At 38.0% G+C, this 26,866-nt stretch overlaps 2 protein-coding genes across 3 annotated transcripts in view; one reads left to right on the forward strand and one right to left on the reverse strand.

Annotated features, from left to right (window-relative positions):
* zc3h3 (zinc finger CCCH-type containing 3) overlaps window positions 1-13,952 on the reverse strand; it is a 94,352-nt gene extending 80,400 nt beyond the window's left edge. The window contains exons 1-3 of one of the 2 annotated variants that reach the window (XM_073870253.1): window positions 13,812-13,952; window positions 11,777-13,241; window positions 9,558-9,757 (exon numbers count right to left, since the gene is read on the reverse strand). In XM_073870253.1, the coding sequence (XP_073726354.1) occupies window positions 9,558-9,757; window positions 11,777-13,241; window positions 13,812-13,881 (1,735 nt within the window). In that variant the 5' untranslated portion in view covers window positions 13,882-13,952. Of the gene's footprint in view, window positions 1-9,557; window positions 9,758-11,776; window positions 13,242-13,605; window positions 13,634-13,811 lie in introns of those variants that run through there. The other variant, XM_073870254.1, reaches the window with a different exon arrangement.
* A 69-nt stretch (window positions 13,953-14,021) lies between these two features.
* cyldl (cylindromatosis (turban tumor syndrome), like) lies at window positions 14,022-26,228 on the forward strand. The gene is given in 16 exon segments (XM_055212690.2): window positions 14,022-14,181; window positions 14,555-15,024; window positions 15,969-16,002; window positions 16,005-16,225; window positions 16,612-16,693; window positions 16,877-17,052; window positions 17,179-17,329; window positions 17,530-17,671; window positions 20,051-20,161; window positions 20,253-20,344; window positions 20,482-20,545; window positions 23,311-23,452; window positions 23,653-23,761; window positions 23,849-23,967; window positions 24,323-24,542; window positions 25,337-26,228. Coding segments are annotated over 15 exon segments (2,292 nt in total). The 5' UTR covers window positions 14,022-14,181; window positions 14,555-14,580; the 3' UTR covers window positions 25,522-26,228.
* Window positions 26,229-26,866: the final 638 nt, after the last annotated feature.

Genomic DNA, 26,866 nt, shown 5'->3' on the forward strand with positions numbered 1-26,866 from the left:
AACAGGTGGTGCGTGGTCCTCCCGAAGACAAGCCTGCTGGACAGGTCAGTGTGAATGCCAGGACCAGTACAGAACACGAGTAGTTGGATGTTTATCCAGTGGACACTGGGGGAGATATTACACCCCATTAAAAAGTGAGCTGGCCCATCTGTTTGACATGCGGGGCCTGAGAAAGTGATGTGGAATGAGCAGAATGTCCATCTCAGAGACTATAAGTCGACGTTGTGCGGGTGCAAGTGTGACAGATGCGGTTGATGAGACCAGTGTGGCAATACAGTATTTAGTGAAAATATCAGGGTGACATCCATCTATATTGTCATGCATACAAACTCATCTGTATATACACAGACAAAGTCAATCCCAACATACATCACTAACAGCACTGATACGAAATGTGGGCGCACTGCTGTCTTGATCAATTTTCAGCCTGAGAGTGTGCGCCAATATGTGAGATAACGTGTCCCAGTTCCATGGAAGGGTTACTGCTTTACACCGTAGGGTTACCATGGGTTCCTAGGAGCAAGTGGATCAAGTAAACCAGGACCTGCCGACGCACATTTGTCATAAACACAGTCTACATTACCGTACATTACAGAGTCTACATTACCGTACTAAAGCTGGTATGCTTTCTTAAAATGGCAATGAGATATATAAGAATGGGAGGCGGGGGAAGCGGGGCAGGATGGATTGAGTAAGCGGAGGTGGTGTGAAAAAAAAAGTGTCAGAAACTTAAGAAAGTGTGAACTAGTTAGTGATGGAAAAAACTATTTAAAATCAATAAACATACCACATAAGGATTGTTTGTGTGGGGAACCAAAATTACCACTGGATTTTTAAGGTTACACAACCTCTGAACTCTTTATTTAACCTCTTGTTGCTGGGATATGTACATATGTAGAAAGCATTTTGAGAGGTGTTTTGACAATTTAAAGTCACAGTATAAGCGAAGGGCAAAATCCAGAATAGCATCTGACAAGTTGATACGCTTTCCTTCGCAGCACAAAGCGTGGATGATTGGTATTAGGGCTGGTATGAAAGTAGATTCCATTACCATGAAATAATAAATGTCAGACGTAACAATTTTTTTCTATTCCGTGCATAGAGACAGAGCGCAGCGCGTCATAACCTGATAACCACGCCCACCGGGGGGGGAAGCAATCCAACCGTCTCCATTGACTTTGTATTGCAAGAGGCCGCCTCCTTGTCATTTCTGGCTTATAACAAAAAACTGAATAATGCCTAAAAGCTGCTGTGTGACAATATGTACAGCTAACAAGCCAAAGAACCCAGAAATAAGTTTTTATAAGCTGTCGAGCCGTAAAACCCAGTCTTTAAGGAGAATAAAGTGGATCGTCGACTACGTTTCCCCCTGGTGGACGCAGTTTTACTAATAGTAGTACTATGAAAAGTTGCCTGTTTCCATTTCTGTGTCTTTAAACGTTCGTTTTTTGAAGTCGACAGCTTATAAAAACGTATTTTTTTTTTTTTTTTGCTTGTTAGATGTACACCTTGTCACACAGCAGCTTTTAGTTATTATTCTGTTTTTAAGTTTAATCTGTAAATAAGTTTTTATAAGCTGTCGACCCCAAAAAATGAGCGTTTAAAGAAAAAAAATGGATACAGGCAACTTTTCATAGTACTCCTATTAGTAGAACTGCGTCCACTAGGGGGAAACGTAGTCGGCGATCCACTTTATTCTCCTTAAAGACTTGGTTTTACGGCTCGACAGCTTATAAATATTATTAAATATTTCTGGGTTCTTTGGCTTGTTAGCTGTACATATTGTCACACAGCAGCTTTTAGGCATTATTCAGTTTTTTGTTATAAGCCAGAAATGACAAGGAGGCGGCTTCTCGCAATAGAAAGTCAATGGAGACGGTTGGATTGCTTTCCCCCCGGTGGGCGTGGTTTTCAAATTTGCAAAACTGCGCTCCGTCTCTATACCGCAGAATGTAAATAAGTGGGCGTGGCTAATTCTGCACTCCGCATGTTAGACTGAGTGTGACGAAGAAACATGTAAAATAATTCACTCATAACAAACGAACAAGTAATTTCTGTAAGAGCAGCTAGCTCGTTGTCTCTGTGCTCATGCAGCAGGTCTCTCGCGTGCAGAGGTCTCGCGGCGTGCGCAAGGAGATGCATCACCACATAAAGAAAGCACTTGTTGCACATAATGCTAATCGTTTTCTGAAATTTAAAGGGCACCTATTTCATTACACATTAAAACACACTTACACACAAAAGGAAATGTAAATTTGTTAATCGGACAATAGGTGCTCTTTAAGCAAGCTAAGACAAAACTTGCATTTACAGGGTTTCCCGCAGCACTTTTCAGTTTAGGCGGCCCGCCTAGAAAACCCTACCGCCTTAACTAGGTGATTAAAAAAAACAACAAAAAAAAAAACAAAACAAAAACGGGAACATGAATGGAAACAAGGAAACCAGAATGTGTGTGTGTGTGTGTGTCTGTGTGTGTACTTTATATGGGCTGGTGAGGGGTGGCACTATAAAAACTAGTGGAAAATGACAGCGAGATCAGGGCTGTGACAGGGCTGTCGTTACTTGTATTTAGTTCACATGTTATCACGTTTTTCTAGGAGTAACATGACTGTTCATGACATTTATATTATGTCGTATCAGAATAAACACTTTTGTTGAAAAAACTTTTTTTGGGCGTTACCAATTGAAATATTTTTTTATTGATCAAACTTTTACTTTTTACAGTGTCAATACATTTACCATCACAGCATGTCATACTGGAAAGCATTAAAGTTTCAAGTTTTGATAGAAATCAGTTAATGATTTCTATTAAATGCATCCAAACAAAAATACAAAATGTACAACCTGTATAATAGGCAGCTTATAGCCTGTGTGTGTGTGTGTGTGTGTGTGTGTGTGTGTGTGTGTGTGTGTGTGTGTGTGTGTGTGTGTGTGTGTGTGTGTGTGTGTGTGTGTGTACTTTACATGGTCTGGTGAGGGGTGGCACTATAAAAACTAGTGGAAAATGACAGTGAGATCAGAGCTGTGACAGGGCCGAGGTGTGATTTATGGGTAAATAAAAAGCTACATAATTGCACTGTAACAGGACCCATGTGGAATTTGGCAGGGCTAAGTTGTGTACATGTGCGTGTTTCTGGAATTGCAGTAACATGACTATGCAAGTGTGCATTCAGAGGAAGAGTGATGTGCCCGACTTAATCACAAATTGCCCAGCAGGTGAGCATGTGCATGCAGCGCCTGCGTGAGATGCCCTGCTGAAAAAGATACACACTGATTTACACACTGAGATACCAGACTAGCAAAGGGAGATGCTACTTTGACCTGAACGATGTGTTTGTGTGTGTGTGTGTGTGTGTGTGTGTGTGTGTATGAAAGGGGCGGCGTACACACATCATACCAAATAAAGCCATTGCAGTTAATTGCTTTGCCACATGGGAGAGGGGTTGCCTGTGCAAACACGCACAAGAGGGAGATGTGAAGCCACAGTCAGAGATGTACAGCTGATTTTCCATATCAAGCTGTAGGTCAGGCCTTGTATCCATTACCCTTCAAATTATGCAAATTGACATTGCGAATTAAAAATACAGGAAGTGGAAACATGTCAATTTCGCAAAAACTCCTATATTTTGCTATAAACAAATTTTTTACACTCGCATGAGGTGGTTTTTTGGAATTCGGAAAAGGTGTATTTTGCAATGAAACTGCAATGGTAATAATAAAATGTATTCGCATTTTCAGGTCACCTGATGTACGCAAATCACATAATCATTATTTGAGATACTAAAACCTCCCAGAAACGCCTTACAAAGTAAGGAAAATAAGTATTTGAACACCATGCTATTTTGCAAGTTCTCCCACTAAGAAATCATGGAGGGGTCTGAAATTGTCATCGTATATGCACGTCCACTGTGAGAGACATAATCTAAAAGAAATCCAGAAATCACAATGTATAATTTTTTAACTATTTCTTTGTATGATACAGCTGTAAAAGACCTGTTAGTCTGCCTTTAAAATGTCCACCTCCACTCCGTTTATAATCCTAAATTAGATGCACCTGTTTGAGGTTGCTGCATAAAGACACCTGTCCACCCCATACAATCAGTAAGAATACAACTATTACTAACATGGCCAAGACCAAAGAGCAGTCCAAAGACATTAGAGACAAAATTGTACACCTTCACAAGACTGGAAAGGGCTGGAGAACACTCCTACATCTCCTTTGATTTAAAATACTGTACTATTACCTCAAATAAACACTTCATAGGTTGCCACCTCCAAGTACAAGGGGCTTTCATTGGCATTAATTTTGGATAACACTCCTACGTTTAATTTGAAAATAACAGCTGGTGCGGTGGATGTAAGATATTAGTAAACCTACCAACATCTGTCGACTGGATTTTTGCAATGACTTATGAGAGGAGAAACTAAGTTTTAGTCACATATCATCGATTAGTGGAAACGGCACCATTTCACTAATGTTTTCATCGACATTTAGAAAAAACTGCATAAGTCAAGTGTGCAAATCTGTAAAGGAAATGCAGCTACTGTTCCTTGTAAATGAAAGTCAGTAAAGAAACAATATTTTTTTTTTTAGACAATTCAGGCAGCTGGACATAACTGTAGCCAAAGCAAACCACGGAGAGGCCTTGGAAAGGAGCAGATGCATCTGACAAACACAGGAATCTTTTCTATCTGCAGGGAGTGAAGACTAATCAGTGCAGACCAAGTTGCTTTTGTTTGTGTAACTCTAAAGGGTCTTGAGCCAAAATACAGTTGAGAAGCTTCGGGCGGCTTCATTTCCTTCTCTCTCTCTCTCATCTCCTAGCTATTGTGTTCTGTCATTTATCTATTTTATGGGATTATCGAGGCACTTCTACCCTGCCCGCAATTCATTACACTCCTAACTGCTCACTTAGGTTTATGCCCCTTTAAATCCCCCACCAGATAACCAACCAGCCTCAGTAAACAGAGAAAGAGGGAGGGGGTAGAAAGAGAGGGGGAACGAGAGAGAGACATGAGGAAGGCACTCATCAGAGAAGGAATTAAGAGATGTCACGCGGCAGTGGCCATGGCAGTGAGGAGAGGCAGTTAGTGGTGGTTTTTAACGCAGCTGCCCTCTTTTTCCTCATTAGTAATTCAATTTGCTCTTTATTAGCTGCTCTTATCTCCGGCACAGAGTCCCTCTGGCTAACCCCTCCATCACCCCCACTGTCGTTCCTGCTCTCCCCCTTCCTCCGCATGCTGCCTAACGTCCGACACGTTCGTCCCAAAGAAGCTTTGCCCAGAACCAGACACAACTTTCTTTTGTACATCACAGAGACAAACAGATTTATGGAGGTTCTGATGCACAAACAAAAAACACGAGTTTGAAAAACAAGTAATCATAATACTCTGCGTGCAGAAACAGACCACGAGCGATTACATTGAGATGGTCCTTATTGCCTAGTACGTAGGAATGGAGTGGAGGGGGTGGAGCTGGCTGTAAAAACAGTGATTGCTTTCCATCAGGTTGGGCTTATATTCTCCAGTTCGTTAAAACAATCCAATTTGCAAAGGGATAATTACGCATTAGCTCCTTTTTATCTACTGAGCGAGAGCGCTGGCAGGGTTTGATAGTGTAGCCGTATTCGGCGTGCCCCTGCTGCAAATTACCCACTATCGGCACATGTACACCATCACGGGCCGATTGGGCAATTAATTAACTCCTCGTATCCCCAGCGGATACAGGCCATCGCACCCTATCATGCTCCTTCTTAAACCAACGAGGCTGCTGGGAGCATGCTGCCCTCTATTGGAGGTAAACGGTCAAAAGCTACAGGCTTAATTCATGATTCATGTAAATTCATGATCACACCATCTGATTTGTTTTGTTTTAAACACAATGAGTTTCACATTTAGGAAATGAAAGAGAAAAGACCACCTATGCCTACATTTTGTTTTTACTAGGGCTGCCAAAAGATTAATTGCGATTAAATCGAATACAAAAAAAAAAAGTTTTTGCATAATTTATGTGTGTGCACTGTGTGTAATTATACATGTGCTGGGCAAAGATTAATCGCGATTAATCGCATACAAAATAAAAGTGATATTTTTGCATAATATATGTGCGTGTACTGTGTCTAATTATTGTGTATATTTAACAACACACACATTCATATATTCATTTCAGAATTGTTTTACTTATAATTTTTTTACATTTATTTTTAATATAGAATATATAAAAATATAAATAAATATATATAAACATGTAAATGTTTCTTAAATACATACATGAATGTGTGTGTATTTATTTATACATAATAATTACACACAGCACATACTCATATATTATGCCAAAAATCACTTTTATTTTGTATGCGATTAATAGCGATTCATGTATATTATTTAACATATTGGAAGCAGACATTAACTTGGGTAAAACACAACGAAAGAAACGATGCAATATTTTGCACAGTTTGCTGTCAGTTTACAGGTAAAGCAGAACAGTTGGAAACCTTTTTTCGGTGGAACATGTCTGTTGTACATGTATACAATTATATTTGACGTTTTGAATTATTATTTTTAAATATGTGACACTGACATTTTTTTTATTGGGGCCAGTGAAATTGCCTGTAGATATGTCTGTTGCACTGCTGTGTTGTCATTGTCATTAATATTGTATTTATTATACTACTCTTTGTCAGATGTGCCTTCCCTCAAATGTATTACAGTATACTGTATGTGTCTGTTTTGCACTATAATGTTTCTGAAACGATGTGTTTCATTTCTTCCTCAATCACGGGGGGGGGGGGGGTTACAATAAAACTTTCTTGAATACTTTAATATTTTTTAATGATAGTCATGTGCAGATAGAGCATTAGAATGAACCTTGTTTTTTAACCCCTCAATTTTAATTAAAGGCACACCATGGAACTTTTTGGCCACCAGGGGGTGCTAGACATGTATTGTTCACGTCTAGCACCCCTAGAGGCCACAAGCGCCGCAGCACTGTCGCAAAGGAAAAGAAGACAAACCTTTAGGTCACAAAGTGTGCCTTCCAGCATGTCATATGAGTGTAATTTCATGGGTTTTATTTTATTTCAAACGCCAAAAGATCGCGTAGCTCATGTTTTCAAGCCAGTTCTAATGGTGGTTGCTTGGTTAAAGTTTATATAAAAAAATTGCCTTAAAGGGGAATCGAACATGGATCGCCCGTGTCCTAGGTCCATGACGCCACCATGGCGCCACAATGTCACATTATATAAGTCTCTCTCTAAACTCTCCAAGTAGCCTCCAGCAAAATTCACGTAAAAAAAATAGTATTCGGGCGCCAGACAGGACTTATATATGCAAGCAATATAACATTACTTACTAGTACAAAAGCATGAAAGCCAAGTCAGCATCGGTCAGAAACCCCTCCTCCTTCTTTAGTTCACGCCAGCAAGCGAATGCTGGCCCAATATAACTGATCCTCGTCCTTCTTTTTATTCTGTCATTCTCCGGTTTTCTCTTTTTGGTCTCCTCCGACAAAACCATGGGTTTCTTTTTCTTAGTTGCTGATTCGGCCATGACAATAGGAAAATAAATAGTTGCGCTCTCACGTCCGAATTTAAGGAAGTGACGTATGCTGTAAAGCAGATTTTTGTAGTTTTTTGTTTTGTGCTCGGGTTACTACCCGAAACCCCAAGTTTAAAAGTATGAGTTAAAGCAATAGAGACCCCGTCAGGCTATGGTAGACATGTAATTTAACCTATTTTATGTCAATGTACCATCACAAGGGTCTTGAAAATATATTATGAAGGTTGAAAAACTACAGTGTGTCACTTTAATAGCTTCTTTGTAAAGTCTGCATATTTTGAATGATTCACAATCCATTCATGTTGAAACAATGATAAATAAATCTGTAATCTGTTATGACAAACCTACTTTTCAAGGTAAATCCAAATGCTGAAAAGGAACAAGTTAGTTTTGTAGCTCAAATACAATATATGCTCTTTTTGCATTTGGGAGAATGTTTGAATTTAAATGTTTTTATAATATAATTTACTTTGTTTTTACTTTTCTAATATTTAATTACTTAACAGCATATTTAAAAAGATCAAGAAAATATGTATGTCATGGCCACTTTCAATCAGAATTTTAATTAAACAAACCATTCTGTAAAACTTGGTAAAAAGAAGTAAAAAAGGATGGACTTGTAAAATGCTCATTGTACTACCTACACTAATACTACTACAGATACTTGAAATGTGCAGAATGCTGCAGCCAAACTTTCTATGTGAGGCCTAGTGATACCAGTTAATCTAGAATGGTGTTTCTCCTAACCAGGGATCCACAGACCTCTAGTGGTATGATGCATAACTGCAAGAGGTCCATACAGTAGAAATTACCTGATTACAGTGGTGTCCCAATTCGAAGGCTGTGACCTTTGAAGGACGTATTCTAAGACAAATTGCATCACAGCAGCGCGACTGAAGCATAGTAAGGCCGTCCCAATTTGAAGGCTGCTTAAAATAAAGCCTTAAAATGTGTCCTTATTTCTCTGCGTTGCTAAGGATAGAACGAATGGATCCTTCACACACTAGGCTATCCCAAGATTCATTGCAAGCCAATGAAATAAACGTTTAAACCCTTGTTAAATAAATGTCTCCATTTACCAGAAAAAAGTTTCTTGTCACTGTTTGAGTATTATAAGTTATGTTTTGTATTAATATTATTTTGTGTATGTTGTGTATATTTCTAAATTGAGTCATTTGATATACTGTTGGTTAGTTTAATCTACATTAACGTGTCATAATCTCTCAAATAAAATTTATATTTTTCTGGTTCCATATTTATTTTAATAAGTCAAAAACGTCTCCGCTGTGTCCCACTGACAGGCGCGGTGGACACGTACAGCAGGTGACGCAAATGATGGATCCTCCGAAGGCTAGACCGTCATTTCAGTTCTTTTTAGTGGACTTCGGAGGCTGCGACCTTCAAAGACCGAGTGCTCGCCTTGTGAGGTTCGCGTCCTTAGAGGGTCACAGCCTTCAAATTGGGACATAGCTTATATTATAGCTGAACAAATATTAGTCTATTTTGGCATTTTCTAATACAAAAGACAGCAGAACTGTGGATGCAACAAAGATGCTGTTGAACATGTGGAGGGACTTTACACTGACAATTAGTAGTGAATTAAACACTGTTAAATGTGTTTGCTATAAAAATATTATTTATAGGAATTAATATATTTTGTTCTGCAAACCATTTTTGGTGTTGTAAACATGTTTACAAAGCTTGAAAAAAACTGATCTAGACAGTATCCCTGAAATACTTCAATGAACTAATCGCATAATGGCTTTATTACTACAAAAGTACCCAGTATACTGTTCATCTCTGTGTGTTTCCATGAAAACATAAAGCTTATTTCAACTCTTCACTGAGGAATACAAACAAAGCTGCGATAATGAATTTCCCAGAGACTGTTTTGTTGTGTTAATTACTATTTAAGCCAATTAGTCACAGTAGGTGTAAAAACAATCTCTTGGTCTGCTGGTTTGAAAAAAGCTGCGTGATATGCAGTCTTAGTAACTGACCTGATCTTGAGTTCCCCAAGGAAGCGGCTGTCAGAGAGAGGCGGCGCAGCTTGTGCTTGCCAAATGAAACCAGCACTTTGGACTGTGCTCGCTTGGCACTGGTCGGAGACTTCACCTGACTGTGTGTACGCCTCCGCAGTGAATACCGGCTCCTTGATGTCACCACAACAGGGCTGTTTCTCCTCTCTAAGGAAGGAGTACTGGGGATAGACAAGCATGTATTAGACATGGATAGACAAAAAAATTTGATTAAATAATAATGAATATTCAGATAATAACAAAAGATCTTCCTGATCCCATTTTTCAAACTTTAGTTAGTGTGTAATGTTGCTGTTACACCATAAATAATACCTGCAAAACGATAAAGCTCAAAGTTCACCGCCAAGCGATATATTTTCTTTAACAGAATTTCCCTTTCAAAGCCTGCAGCGAACGGCTGGTTTGGACTACAGTACTTCCCGATTGAATGACGTCAATAAAACAGTTTTGACTAAAATCCGCCCACAGGAATATGTCAGTCGCCAGCTCAAAACGGCTCTGCTAAGCTAAGCAGCTGTCGAATCACAACACACTAAACAAACTACACAATCAGAACTCGTTATGTATTTCTGAAGGAGGGACTTCATAGGACAAGGAAGACATCAGCCCGTTTTTAGGACAGTGAAAACAGCGCTATACAGGTAAGTAAATTGTGTGAAAAATACCATGTTTTTTTTTACACGTGAAACATGAACATTGCGCACTGTAAACACAATCAAAGTTCAAAAACACAGAAAGAACAAGACCTTTAATGTCAGTTTGCTCGGTTTGTTTTATTAAAGGGGTCATATTATGAGATATTTTTAAGATTTAAAATAAATCTTTGGTGTCCCCAGAGTGTGTATGTGAAGTTTTAGCTCAAAATACCATATAGATAATTTATTATAGCATGTTAAAGGCGGAGTGCACAATGTTTGAAAGCCAATGTTGATATCTGAAATCACCTAAACAAACACGCCCCTACCCCAATAGAATCTGGACCTTCTTTGCCCCACACATACGCAACCCCGGCAAGGATGTCGGTTAGTAGATACGCTCCTTACTGCTGATTGGCTATAAGTGTGTTTTGGTAGTCGGCCCGTCTCCTTTTCCAAAGCGTTTTTCAAACATTGTGCACTCCGCCTTTAAAATCGCAAATTTGTAGGCCTGAGCAAAAGTGTGTCGTTTTTGGGTGTGTCGTTTAAAATGCAAATGAACAGATGAAATGCAAACGCTGATCACAATGATGGTGGTTTGTTGTAATTGAAACTCAAATGTGCTGTCAAGTCCTTCTTTTCTCTCTGCACTAAATGCTGTGGTTGGATAGTGCAGATAAAGGGGGTGGTATTATTGTAATTCGCCTGGCCTACCTCACAAAACTATGACCCCTATAAAGTGCAGCAGATAAATAAAAAAAAATTGTGTGCTGCCATCTAGGGGACAATATAAAAATTTTTTACAGTTGCAACTAATAATTCCTGCATGTTTTTTTTTCAGATGCAGGATGCACTTAAGGAGAAAACATCTTAGGGTTTTGCACCTGAGCTTTTTTTTATTATTGTCCTCATAATATGACACAGCACCTAAAACATTGTGCTGTATCCATTTTGAATAATAGGACAATATTTACGATGTTAGGATAGAATTAGGAATTAGCCGAAAATAGTCCCATTAGTAACTTTCAATAGCATGGGACTATTTTCAGGCACTGCGTGAAATTTAAAATGCACATTTTTTACTTTTTAAGCCAAAAAATAAGAAAGTTGTGCTAACATCAGATAAGAGCGACCACATGTGAACACCATAGACACTTTGTGTGACGACGACTTCTATTTAATTTTTAAAATAGAGCCTCTAGTGTTGAAGTTATAAACAGTGTGACAACTTACCCATGTGACAACTTACCCCACTCTTCCATAATAACTCTCATGTTTTTACAAACCTGTATAAATGTATTTGTTCTGATGAACACATAGGAACATATTTTGAGTAATCTTTGTAACCAAACCGTTCATGATCAGTTTGGATACAAACATTCCTCAAAATATCTTCCTTTGTGTTCATCAGAACAAATGCATTTATACAGGTTTGTAACAATATGAGAGTGAGTAAATGATTTTTGGTGAACTATGCCTTTAATTTTATATCATCGTCCTATTTGAATATGGTGCACTGAAACTCAATGATAACAAAGCCCTTACTTGCTAGTGGACCTTCTGATGATCTTGGTTCTGCTCCTAAGCTTGAAGGCACCAGCTGATATAGGAGTGGTTGGAGGGTTCGAGTGGGCTGGGCTTGAGGACATAAAAGGCCCCCTTTCCCCTTTTGGACTATTCTTACTTGCAGTCCACTGATACGCAGTGTTCTTACGGATAGACGCAGGAACTGAGCCTGATGTATTTGCTGTAGCACTTTGCCCGGCTGCCTTCCAGCAATAGCGGCTGGTGTGGCTTACATGGGATGTGGAGGCAAACCCTGCTTTTGATTTTTTAGCTACTACTGTTGATGTTGTGACATTTCTTAGCTTCTTGGGTCCTTCAAGTCCACCCTGAGTTATTCTTACAGGCACTTTACATGATTTTGGTGAAAGTGGCTTGCGTAGCTGTTTGCTTGAAGTGTTTGTTTTCCCAGCTGTCGATGAGGAACAAGCTGAAGACACCCATGTGTACTTTGAAGTCTTAGGACTTCCAGAGGAAAGACTAGGCTTGCGAGAGATTTTTTTGTTTGAGCCAGAAACTCGTCTGACAGTGGCAGTGCCATGAGAAGATCCAGGGGCAGGGGAAAGAGATGTCTCTATGGAGCAAGCTTCCGCCTTAGGAATGTTTTTTGTGTTTACAACCTCTTGGTTTTTTATGTTTACAACCTCTTGGTTTTTTACCCAGGTAAACTGAGATCGCTTATGGTGCACGCTGACACATGTCTGTGTTGAGTCTGGTTTTAGTATGACTTTTCTCGGGCTTGAAGAAACCTGAGATTTAGGGTTACAGTCAGAAGAAGCCAAAGAAGAATCCTTATTGGTCGCTGGCATTATGACAGTCCTACTAGATAAGACAGGAGTAGGGAGGTCTGCTTTGACACTTAAGTCAGAGGGATTAGTCACAGCCGAGGATGATTTTAAATTGGGTTTTATCTTCCTTTCAGGTTCACCTTTTTGATTTGATGATGATAAAGTAGAATCCACTGTGTTACTGCTAGATGAACGGCTAGGAAAAGTTTGTCTAGCTGCTGGTAAAAGCACAGTTCTCTGTTCGCTGGTTGTCTGTACTGTGGTGTTCTCCTGTGAAGTTTTACTTTGGACTGAAGATGCTGCAGATTTACTTTTGGTTTGCTTTTCTGGTGTCTTTTCGCTGCTCCTAACAATTCTTGTATCAACCCCTGAAACAGCTGTAGATGTGGTGCTGATGTGATGGGAGGGCTGGTTTATATTAGACACGTGGGGATAAGGGTGAGACGCATGTCTCCCAGTAGCCCTGGTGGACTTGTTGCTAAGTGAATAAGTTTTCCTCCAACTGCCGGCAGAATGATGTACATATGGCTGTGGTAATGCTGAATATGACTGCGTGTAGTGTGATCCATGACCCCTCCGTGAACCCCGTCTGGCCCGATCCCATTGGGCGGAGCTTGAGGGAAAGCCACCTTGAGTGTTTTTATAGTCATCAATAAGATCTGCAATATGAACAAATAATTTAGTAAGTTAGTGTGTGAGGTCAGATTGGTGAGAAAAAACTGAACTATAGCCTTATAACTGCATTAGACAAACATTAATAACGATACTTTTCATCAATACACTCAGAGCAATCTTTATCAAATACATATTGACAGAATTAGACTTACATTTTTTAACATATTAAAAAAATTAACGACTAAACTAAGAGGTAAAGGCTTAAAGATACTTAAGACAACGTATCATTGGCATCGATGCTGGATTTAAGAGAACACGAGTAATAAACAAAAAAATTGTTTTTACTTCATTACTCTTCATTACAATAACCAGCGAAGAACTACAATATCAGCAATTTGGTTAACCTACCAATAATTGACATAATTGACAGTATACAGTCACATATAAATCAACTGAAATGTGTTTACAGAGCCCCGCTGTCAGTTTGTCTGTTTCTTCAGTGAATAACCGTTAGCTTACCACACTCCTACTGAACATTGATAAAGTAAACATGTTTAAAAAAAACAAAAACGCATTAAAATACATTCACCATTAAAATATTAAAACACACTCACTTTGTAGCTGCTCTATTTCTCTTTTTAGCGCTTCACGTTCAGCCATCTTCAACCAAAACAAGCTTGTCATAAAACCGCGACGAAGCAATTGATGACGTACACAACCCGCATCCAATCACAACACGCTTCTCAACAGATGATACTGTGGTTTTGGTTTAGATCTGAAACAAACTACGTCTGCTTGTGCGAAACTTCACACACCGAATAAATGTCTTAGTGAAACGTAGTTTCCTTAAAGATTTGGAGCAACATTATAAATGTCCGACTATGTATCGTTTCTATTAATGTAACGTGAAGTTTATTTCTTATTTGGAAGAAGATTTGACAGCTCTATATTTTATAGAGAAATCGAAAGTAGTTGCTGACGTCGGTAAGCAGGATTGTGTACATCATATCAATTGTTTGCATGATTTAAATGTCAAATTATTTTAAACGTCGTTACTTCACACTTGTTAACTTTTATTAAACCTCATTCACATAGAATGACCAATCAAAATGTCAACGATCTACTTTTGAAACTTACTATTGCTATTTACTGTCTTGTGTTTAAAATGCAATATTACAGTTTTCAGTCATTCTGCTGATTTGTCTATATTGTAAGATTTTAAGTAGTTTGCAAGAGTAATCTAATGTACGTTGTTCTGAGGAAGTTTAGACTGTATGGAAAATTACATGCTATGCCCATGTTTACATCACTAACACAATAGTGTCAAACTGAAAGCCTTACATACATGTACCTCCAGTCTTTCAGGTGACAGGATTTAAAGAAATGAATTCAAAGGATGAGCATGAGTACTTCATCATCATTGCTAAACCGCCTCCACCAAATGGATATCTAAGTCCTGGTCAAATATGTTTTATACATAAGAAACGGTATGAGGACAGACAGAAAAGAAACAACAACAAAATATTGCCTGTAACATGTATGGGCAAACCCTTTGAAAATGAACTTGAAGCTGTGTTTTTGCAAAAACTGACACGAAGATCAGCAGAATTACTGTTGGCACTTGAATCCAATGAGGAGCGCATATTGGCACTAGCCAATAATGAAGAGTTGGAGAGGTCTTTACATCTGTTAGAGGGCAGTCCAGTTTTTGTGGAATTGTCTAACAAATGGCTAACAGGTGTAATTCGATACATTGGCAAAATCTCATCGACTGTATATAATAGCTGTGAGCCAATAGCAGGAGTCTACTTTGGGGTAGAACTACAGGTGAGTAGTTTATATGTTAGACTGTCATTGTGTTGCATGTATAAGAGAGACTGAAGGGTAAATGATACAAACAGTCTACTAAAGATGCAATTGGTACCATCTAAAGTACTATTCGGACAGGAGTAGTTTTACATGGGGAGGTGAAAAAAAATTATCAGAGCTTCTTAGTGATTTTAGTCCCATCTAAATGCTTCATGTTAGTAATCATTATGGACAATGTCAGTAAAATTACGGCGACTTTTACATTCTGTAAAAAATGAGAAATTACCTCAGGTAATACTAATAGATACATACATTTCGTAATTTCCTGTAATTTTGCACCGTTTTGCGCCATTTTTTCAAAAAGCACTTAAAGAAGCATTCGCTTGCGTTCTGAGTGGTAAAACAAGGCCATGCCAAGTCAGTTCCTGCATACCACGACACCAACTTAAAAGACACAAAATCTAAATCACTTCTCAGAGGCATCAAACTTTTTATGAAACTGATGTTCTCCCCAAACCAAAATTAGGCACAGTGTTTCCTCCCTGGTCCAACTTCGAGTTTTTTGCCGGTGGCGTGTTTGCACATGTGATACTAAGAATAAAGGTAATGTGCGCATGACAACGAGGGAGGTGACGCCCTGCTAATCAGTTAATCCCACTTCTAAATGTTTTACTGAGATTTCTAATCCTGTGTGAATCGACCATCAATATTACAGACGTCCTGTGGTAAAATGACATTACTCCATCTACCCATGTAAAACTCATTCGAATACGGCATACGTAGCCCTAAACAGACAAACTGCCCTATAGAGCGTGTTTTGCCACCATGTTGTTCTTTTTCTTCATCTGTATTTTTAGAGACAGCTTTGAGAAGATTTGTTGTCATGCACAACCTCATAGCTAGATGCCACTAAAATTTATACACTGCACCTTTAAGAGTAATGTGGAGGTCTTTGTTTCTAGGGTGAAGATAAAGGGAAAGGCCAGAATGATGGCTCGGCAAAACCTACTTCAAATGCCCCAAAAACTCTGGCATTTTTGCCCCCTTTACCCGAGTCAAACCACTGGAGACTAAAACTTCCATGCCACACAAGACACCAACTGAGCCTCTAGAGATTGCAGACAGGGTGGCTTTTTTTGATGAAAGTGAAAAACTTCACCATGGCATGGTTATGGACATAGTGGACAAAGAAGGTGTCAAATGGGTTGTCATATCCACCGTAAGTACTAAATTACTTTGAATGTAATTCATGGTTAGGGCCACATGGAATGTACACACACAAAACTACACAGATGTTAGCAGAACTCTACCACATATCATATATAAAGTTTTATATAAATTTAAGTTCCTGCCCTCGCATGTATCAAACATAGCAAATGTTGTGGCTAATTCGATTATACTTGCATCCACCAATAAGACATCAACTCATTTTTAAATACAAGCAGATTTTTTTTTCAAAATCAGTAGAGAAAACACAAAAAAATCTGCATGTTTCATTTAGGCTGGATCAACGCTAGTCTCATGAGAAGATTAATTTCATTTGTCTCCTTGTATCCAGAAATAAAAACAATCATTTTTGTAAGTGACAGATTTTTTTTTTCTCAGGATAGGGATGAAGATGGGAAGGAAGGCGGAGTCAAAATGGTTCCATTGGAATGTATACTTAAAGAGGAGTTGTTACCTAAAGGTAACATGTTCAAATCACTTTCCATGCAGGCTACATTTGTTTTTCTGGTTTGCTGGGAACACTGGTTTAAAAAAATGGCCACATACACAATCATTTCTGTACTGTCAGTGTCAATATTGTATATGTTTTTTTTTTCTTTTTATTGGATTATTTAATTGTTTTGTATTTATTTTGTTTAAACAGATGAAACTGAAAAAATGGACACTTCTCTGGGCCCAGAAACAGGAAATGCTATGGATTTAACAGGAATCACTATTGGGTCATTAGTGAAGGTGAAATATAAAACACCTGTGTACGGAACTGTCCGCTGGATTGGATATTTGCCGGATTATCCTGAAAAGCATGCAGGGTTGGAAATGGTACATTATTTATAGTGAAATCTGTTGAAAGTGATTATCTTTTATGAATTGTGTTAGTCATTTCACAGATTTGAACTAGGAGCCTCTGGACTAATTAAATAATTTGTAAAATAAAACTTTACTTAGGAGAACAGCTGTGGAGTGAGTGATGGAACATTCAAAGAAAAACGTTACTTCCACTGTCCTCCTAAATGTGGTTTATTTGTGAAACTGTCATCTTGTAGCCCTGATGACCGTTTTACTGGTGCAACGGAAACAATGTTTAACGGAAAGTTTGGTAAGAACCTGTTGTACTTGTCATGATTCATAAAAGTTTAAATTTACATTACGGTTATGTGTCATAATGTATCAGTGAAGAGTGACATCATTCTACTGGTTTATTGGTAAATTGTTGTCACAAACAATATTGCAATGTCACCACAAGGCAGTTCTGAAACTTGCACATGACCTATGCATAATTTTTCTACTCTATAATAGATCATGACGTGGCAGGTGCATCTTTGGATCAGGAAAATGTGCCACCAATTAGTTCAGAAGACGTGTTAAATCGACTGACTGGTAGTATGAAGGGCGTTCAGGGTCACTGCAACTCTTGTTATATGGATTCTGCCCTGTTTAGGTTAGAATTCAAATCAAACTTTAAGGTCTACTTGTACTAAATATAGGTGCAAAAGGGAAGTAGTGGTATATGAATTTGTGTAAATGCTAATCTGTCCTAAAACACTTCGGACAGCAGTGAAGCACTGTCAGTGTCAACTTCCCTTTCAATCAAATATTGTTTTAAACTTTATCACTTGCGTGTAATTTTTGGAAAAAAAAAAACGTTTGAACTCCTAAATATACAGACTTCACAGACCAACATGTACAGATCAGTTTTACCAGTCACTTTTTAACATGTGACCCTGGACCACAAAATCAGTCATAAGTGTCAGATTTTTATTTTAGATTAATACATTATCTGAAAGCAGTGACGGGCCGGTTACTTCTTTTTTCGAGGGCGCTCGATGCGAAGTGCCTGCTGCAGACGCGTCTAAACGGTTTATGATAAAAGAAACGCTCGCGTTTGCCAGATAATCGCTTAATCTCATGCGTAATCAGAGTTTACTGTTAAGGGTGTGTCTTGCGTGTATTTTGTGAATCTCTTTTATCATAAACGGTTTTTACACGTGTGCGTTTATTTTGACAAAATATGTGATGCACATGGTTTACATGACGCAACAAACACATATTTTGAAAAGCAACACACATGACACTCCGAACACTTATTTTGAATTAGCGCCCATCTGACGAGCAGTCACAAGCCGCCACTGTCTGAAAGCTTTCCATTAATGTATGGCTTAGTTAGGATTGGACAATATTTGTTTGAGATACAACTATTTGAAAATCTGGATTTTAACTGTGGGTTTACACCAGATGCGAGTTCAACGATTTGCGCGAGTAGTTTCATACAAAGTCAATGCAAAGACGCGATCAGGTGCGTCCTCGCATGGGGCGATGTGAATGACGCGATAACGCCGCATTCAGACAGCCAGTGATGTTATCGCTGTGTGTCGCTTGTCTCTTTCAATAAGGCGTTTCTAAATCTGCTTGTCATAAACAAATGAGTACATCCACGCCAGTAACTGACGAGAGAAGGATGACGTGAATTCCACTGCTTCATTCTCATTGGTGGTCGCTCCCGAAATTCGCTCAACATTTGCATAAAGTTAAACTTTTCTTAACTTTCTCGCGTGGCTGGACACGCCCATACGCTCGCCAACGGTCACTTTCGCTCGTGCCACCGGAAGTCGCCGGGTTTCCATTGAAATTAATGAGATCGCGTCGCTCTGCTACTGCTGGTTGCTTGCTGTCTGAATGGGGGGATATGGGTGGCGCGTTTGCCGTGAAAACACGCTATTCGCCTCAAACGAATATTCAAAAAAATATTCAACTCGAGCGAAAAATTCGAATGACACGATTTTAAATCCCGTGAGTAATCTAGAGCAAGCAACGCGAATGCGATTGCACGCTTCGCGTTTGGTGTAAACCTACAGTAAGGGTGCAAAAAAAATTTAAATATTAAAAACATCACCTTTAAAGTCATCCAAATGAAGTCCTTAGCACTGCATCCACTCACAGAAATAAAAGTTTTGATATAAATTTACGAAAAATCTCCATGGAACATGATCTTTACTTAATATTCTAATGATTTTTGGCATAACAGAAAAATCAATAATTGGTTTGTGGTCCAGGGTCACATATTAATAGTAAAAACACTCCTCAGAACAGTTATACAGGATCACTGTGTGTATACTGCATGTGAATTTACATGTTTTTGCACTATGCAGACACTTTTATCCAAAGTGACTTAACAGTAAATTCAAGCTACACACATTTTATCATTATGTATTTTCACAGGAAATCAAAACTACAACCTGTGTGCTGCTAACACAATGCTCTACCAACTAAGCTACAGTACAGTAACAAATGAATGTGTATATATATATCAGAAAAAAATTACATTCAACATAAAGTGTTCCTGTAAGTCAACTGGTAGAGCAGAGTTTAGCTCCAGCCCTGATCAAACACACCTGAGCAAGGTAATCAAGGTCTTCAGGAATACCAGGAAAATGCAGGCAGGCAAATTTGATCAGGGTTAGGGATTAACTCTGCAGGAAAGTGGATTTCGAGGGCCAGAGTTGACATTTGCAGAACAACGATTGTGGGTTCAGTCATTAGGGAACAAACATACAGTACTGATAAAAATATAATTTGTAATGCACTGTTGGTTTTCAATGCAATGCAAAGTCACTGTGAATTAAAATGTCTGCCAAATTTATAATTTTTATAAATGTGTGTTTAGAAATAAAATTAGCATATTTTACAGAAAAGTTAAAATAGTTTTAGGGTCAATTTGAATTTATTATGTAACCAATATAATAAATAATTTATATATATATATATAAATTTTCTCTTCGCTTATACCATAGCCTAATCTGATTTCTGTTTTGTCATCCAGTTTGTTTTCCTGTTCATCAGTCCTGGATTCTCTACTTTTTAAATCCACAAACCATGCAGACCAACCCATTCAAAACACTCTTCTAAAAGAAATTGTCAACCCTCTGCGCAGGTGAGTTTATGAATTACATTCAGCTTATCATAAATATTGCTTTTTCCCCATTTAAAAACAAAATCAACTGAACGCAATTCATTTTAAACAGAGACGGTTTTGTACGAGATAAGAGTGTGATGAAGCTTCGACAGCAATTACAGAAGCGCAGCCGTTGCCCGACTTATACCACAGATGAAAAGGGTATGACATCATAGCAGTTTTCTTACATTTAAGCGTATTAGATCTCTGTAGTTACTCCAACTACCAAATGTTAAGGTATTCAGCGCATTTATGCAGCATTTATTTATTAATTAATTTATTTATCTGGTTGTGTGTAGACCCTGAGGAGTTTCTCACTCTCATCATGCAAGATGTTCTCTCTCTAGACCCTCCACTCAAACTGTGGGTACTGCGTTATGTCATTGTTTAGTACATTATTGGGTTTCCCAGACAGGGTTTAGGATAAGCCAGGAATAGTCCTTATTTATATGAGGTTATTAAAGACGTTTTTACAAACATACCTTACAAGAAAACATTACTGATTGAGAAAAAAAATGGCACGGATATATTTTAAAATATGTCAGTGCAAGCTGTTCCCAGTTAGAACAGTTCAAACAAGCATTTTAGTCCTTATTGTTTTATTGGTGCTTTTGAGAAACTATTTTATAATATTAACTTTGTGCAATTTGTGTTTTTGGAAACTATTATTTTTCAAACACAATTATCTTCCTAATGTATTTTGGTACATTATTTAATCCACATCAGTGGTCGAATGCAGATATACAAGAACCATTTAAGTTCTAATTAGTCTAGATTTGCAACTATAATGTTTAGAGGTGACATAGAATGGTTGAACAGAGTATTTTTCCTTGTTCTGTGATGTGACATGTAGACAAAAAATTTTTTGTTTGGGTCTGTAATGCCTTAGAAGCTTCCTAAAAACTTCTCTCAGATAGCTCTATTAGGGTGGGGGATTTCAAACAAGTGGTTTTGCACCTATTTGGCTCCCCCTACTGGCTTAACTTGCAATCTCATTACTGATTGACTGACTTTGCTGCCACTCAAAAAATGTAGCCAATTATTTTAAAGTGGATAAGCAGTTAGATGCCTGTGATGTCATAAGCATCAGTTTTTCAGATTGGGCTGTTTTCTGGCTGACATTTCTAAAAGAGGAATTTCTATGAGACTGAGATGTTTAGCATCTTTAGCACTTTTTGTATGTATGTGAATGTGGGTAGACTACCATTATTCAACAAAGACAAGGTAAAAATGTTTTTTCATTCTCTGTCCCCTTTAGTGATAGTTTGAAATAGCATCAACTTTCCTTCTGCTAAAAGTGTTGTACTGTATGTGATTGTAACATTTAAAGGGGTCATATCGTGAAAATCAGACTTTTTCCATATTTAGGTGTTATAATGAGGTTCCCAGTGCTTTTATCAACCTAGAAAATGTGAAAAAGATCAACCAAGTTACTTAGTTTTGGTAAGCCATTTTCTGCAAGCATGTGAAAAATTAGGTTGTTCAGATTTTGCGTTTTGGTTTTGTGATGTAGGTAGCAAGGCCAATTACAATGATACCACCCTTAATCTGCACTGCAGCACTGCCATTTACTGCAAAAGAAAGAGAGAGAGCTCATTTGCATTTTAAATGACACACCCCAAAACGGCACACTTTTGCTCAGGCCTACAACGTGCCAGTTTTAACATGCTATAATTAATTATCTCTGAAGTGTTTTGAGCTAAAACTTCACATACGCACTCTGGGGACACCAAAGACCTATTTGATATCTTTAAAGGGACATTCCACTTTTTCCAGCCCCCCTGGAGTTGGGCATTTGATTTTTACCGTTTTGGAACCCATTCGGCTGATCTCCGGGTCTGGTGCTGGCACTTTTGGCATGGCTTGGCACAATCCATTAAAGGGGGGGTTTAATGGTATTTCAAGCATTCTGACTTATTAACACAGTTATAGAGTTGTTTCCTCATGCTAAACGTAGGCAAAGTGTCAAAACCGCAGTTGGGCGTGTTTCAGAGTATTTCTGTGCCGAATGCACTTCGCCAGGGTTCGTACAAGTTTCGGCTAGTTTTTTTCGATTACAGTTCTAACTGACGTTTCAGGGGTTTTCGATACGTATCACTTCTTTATATGGGCTTCCGCCGGAAAACTTCCCCCGGAAAACCCCGCCCAGCCGTCAGTCAGCGGGAGACGCTAGAGCTAACAGCTTATCACGCCACTCAGCTTTGTTTAATTTCAAAAGTCAACAATGGCACAAGAAGAAGTGTGTTTTTGGATGTAAGGAGAAGACATCCAGCCTTATGGAAACAATGGATATAGTTTATTATCCGGATTAGCAGCGGAGTTTTGCGTGTGTGTTTGATGCTGTGGATTTTCAGAACCGGGTCATGACGAGTTACACGTGGTAAGTAAGACTTCTGTCTTATGTTGGAAATAGGCGCGTGTATATTATATAAATGACACGAACATGTAGTGAATCATAAGTTAAACAGTGTTGTATAGTGTTGCATGACTCGTACTCGCTCCTCCTGCGGTAGTAACTCCTTAATTTTTTCGTACGTTATCGGAAAGATTCGGTAAAGCTAATCTTTCTTTTATAAATCTGATTAAACTAAAGACTCTTCAGAGATATAAAGGTTGTCATACTACTCTATAGGTCCTCCAAATTAACATCAGAAATGCAGAAACAGCGTGTGTTACGTGAGCTTTAAATCTGATTAGACCATTGGCATCGTGCTGGGGAGTGGCCAGGGAGTTTCGATGTTTTTCCTTTTTGGAGCTTGACTCTTCTGTAGTTACATTGTGTACTAAGACCGACAGAAAATTAATAGATGTAACTACAGAAGAGTCAAGTTTTGAGGGGGAAATATGTTGAAGCTCTTTGGTTGTTTTTTTGGTGCGATGCTGGTGGTCTGGTCGGATTCGGTGGATTGTGCTGAGCTGTGCTGGGAGTGCTGGAGCCAGACCCGGAGATCAACTGAATGGATTCTTACCGTCCATAGCGGTGGGAATCGGGTGTTTGGCTCTGGGGGAGCTGGAAAATGAGCATATTTTTTTAAAGTGGAATGTCCCTTTAAAAAAATCTCATAATATGACCCCTTTAAAGATATCACCTATGCTGAAATATTCATATAATTTTATTCCTTGATCAGGAGTCAGTCAGGGACTAAAGGCAAAGTGCAAAGCTGTTACTACTACCAAATCTTTATGGATAACGACCACGATTTAGTACTGCCGACAGTTCAGCAGCTTCTGGAACATTCCTTTTACAGCAACGGTCTCAAATTAGCAGAGGTACTTTCCCTAATGCGTGTTTTATCTAGGTGAAACAGTCTACTGTACTTTCACTTCTGTTTTTCACTTCTGCGATGCAGTAGTATAGTATGGTTTCACAGGCCATGTTTCACCTGCAGATGGTGCTGTTTATCTCTACTTAAATATTTATGCTTACAGTACAGTATGTATACAGTTTATATTCTTCTGTATGTTTCTAGATACCTGCCTGTTTGATTCTTACAATGCCACGCTCAGGAAAGAGCTTCAAAATGTTTCCAAAAATCATTCCATCTACAGAACTAGACATCACTGGTCTTCTTTATCAGGGTACTTTGTCATAAATAACAGGACACTCACTGTTTTCTGTTTTTGTGTGGCTATCTGTAGCATATATAAGGTTTGTTTGTTTATTAGGTCCTCACCCATGCGTGGTGTGCGGTCAGCTAGCAACTGAAGAGTGTTCTGAATGCTTCAAGGAACCAGTTTTCAGCCATACAGGATTCAAATACTTCTGCTATAAATGTTCTGTTCAGGTCTGTTTGGACCCTTTCGTGCATATTATTTTATGTGTTATAAATGTATGCATTTGCCAAATGCTTTCATCAGCATTCATGCTGTATATTTTATAAGCAAGATACTGTTTATGAACTTATTGCAATTGGCTGTACCAGTTGAGCTACATGATACACGTACTGTACCGTATATAAAAAATGTGTATAATATAATTTTTAACAAATCTAGAATTAGAAATGACAGTAAATAATATCAGAGGTTTTTTATTTTGTATCATTTTGAATCCATCAAGGCACTTGAAGGGAACACAACATGTGCCAGACTAAAATTGAAATGTATTTGTTTTATTTATACTGTATATTACACCTTCCATAGGTTCATACTCATCGACAGCGTCAATGTCACAAACCCAGCAGCTTACAGCTTCCTCAGGGCTTCTCACCGAGTTCAGGCTCAGATCCACGCACTCCTCCACGTGAAAAACTAGAGCTGTTCGCTGTGCTTTGTATTGAGACGAGCCACTATGTCTCTTTTGTCAAATATGGACCACAACCTACTGACTGGATCTTCTTTGATAGCATGGCTGACCGTGTTGGTGAAGAAAATGTGCTGAATTTTGAAGTTCAAATATGTTTATATATATATATATATATATATATATATATATATATATATTATTATGCAATATCATCCTTGTATGTATGTATGTGTATATATATATATATATATATATATATATATATATATATATATATATATATATATATATAAGGGATGCACCGATAGGATTTTTTTTTGGCCGAAACTTCTGTCTGATACCGATATTAATCACTTGTATACAATACTATACAGTTGGTCTATTAGCTAGTTTATTTTTGCATCAAATTATTTTTACTCAACATGGATTGGATCTAATTAACATTCAACTGACCAACATAATACCAACAAATTCAGCATTTCTTTTATTAAAAACATTAACTCATTTTTTACATATAATGGATTTCTTTAATAAACATAAATAATGCCAGTGCTATTGCTTTTGACAGAGTATAAATATTGTTTCTTTTATTGTCCAAGACATTTGAGCCAGCTCAACAAAGGTTTTCTGTAGGTGCTTAAGTATAGTGCTCACTGCCCACCAGAACATTAAATCATTTTAATAGAACAACAGACATGCAACTCATTGCCTTTATGCGGTTCATTAATAAACAATCGATATCGGCCTTTCTCGTGCTATTGCCGATATGCCGATGGTTTCAAATTCATAAAAAATTGGCCGATAAATATTGGCGGCCGATTCATCGGTGCATCACTAAATATATATATTTATATTTATATATATATAATTATTTTTATTTTTATTATTATTATGCAATATCATCCTTGTAGGTGAAGAAAATGGTTACAATGTCCCGAAAGTGTCGGCGTGTCCTGAAGTCGGCCAGTATCTGCATATGCCTCTGGCTCAGCTAGCAAATCAGGTGCCTCGAGAGATGGAAGGAGTGGCAAAACGGCTTTTCTGTGACGGTTATATGTACCTATACCAGAGCCGCAGTATGTCTCTTTATCGTTGAATGAATTCATGCTTAATGCACACACGTGTACAGTAAATGAGTACTTGTAACGTAATTACCAGTGACTAGGCCTGCTTTGTGAATATGAGGTGGGCGGTATAATCTTATTAAACATAATGGATGATTCAGCTGACTTTCCTTAACAGATTTAGAGTTAAATAAAACTACTCAAATGTGCCTTGTATGTATAAAAATGTTCAGTATAAAATGATGGCACTTTTTTAATCCATTCTGGATTTTTTTTATCGGAATTGAAAGAGTCTATTTTGCTGTATTTCTATTTTTTCTATTTATGCTCAACACTGCACTGCAAGAAGACTTAAGCTTGCTGCTTAATTCCTATATGTTTAAAAGGGATAAAGACATTTTTGTTTACATTTAAAATGAACAAGATTGTAAAAAAATCGAATAGATGCTTAAGAAAACTTCCTTTTCAATTGTTGTTGGTTTTTGAGGACTATTTATTAAATTCTGTATCGTGCTCTCTGACAAGTGAATAACATTATGAGCCATATGTAGGGACAGTTTCATAAATGATCTGTCATCGTGTTTTGATTTATTTTACTAGACATCCATTCATTATACACACACTGTCTTTTGAAAATCGTGTTTGGCTGTTGTTCTATTGCATTTGATTTAATTCCAATGAAAAAGATCAAGCAATAAATAAATCTGTTTTGACAGCAACATTGATATGAGGAACTACATCCTCTGCTTCCTCTCTCAGTTTCACTCGCGTGTGAGCCGCATAGATCTAATAGAAATAAGTTCATTACTTTCCTCGCCTTACCAATCAGGATAAGTCAAAGATGAGTCTTTGTTTGTTTGTGTCATTTTCTGTCACATTCATGTAGTAATTAATTATCTCTCCCAGCACTAAATTGACTTTTGTGTAATCATCATTTGCTCTGTAAATCTTTGTGGGATTAGATATGCTCTGAAAAAGCTCAATCATTTGGATCAAGATTTGCCTCAAGCAAGAGGCTTCACTGTAAACCTTTACACTAGGCATTTGTGGCCTAAATGGTAGAGAATCTGGTCGTGTCCGAATAAACCTTTGCTAATTTAATGATAGGAAAAGTGGTTTGTGCGCCAAGCACATGGTCGAAAAGTTTATCATTATGATAATTGCACTGGGTTGAAACAAGCAAAAGACACTTGCTTCGCGCGTTGCGACACATTGCACCAGGTGTATGATAGGGCCCTAAGGGTCCATTTGGGTCAAAATGATTACAAAAAATATGTAAATTTTTAATGATACAATATAATTTTTTGGTTTACTTCCCATCTATACATTAATGCTGTGTTTTGGGAGATAAGAAGTACTTTTGTACCTGTTTACCAC

The sequence above is a fragment of the Misgurnus anguillicaudatus genome, chromosome 8 (assembly GCF_027580225.2).
Source record: "Misgurnus anguillicaudatus chromosome 8, ASM2758022v2, whole genome shotgun sequence".
NCBI classification, from domain to species: domain Eukaryota; kingdom Metazoa; phylum Chordata; class Actinopteri; order Cypriniformes; family Cobitidae; genus Misgurnus; species Misgurnus anguillicaudatus.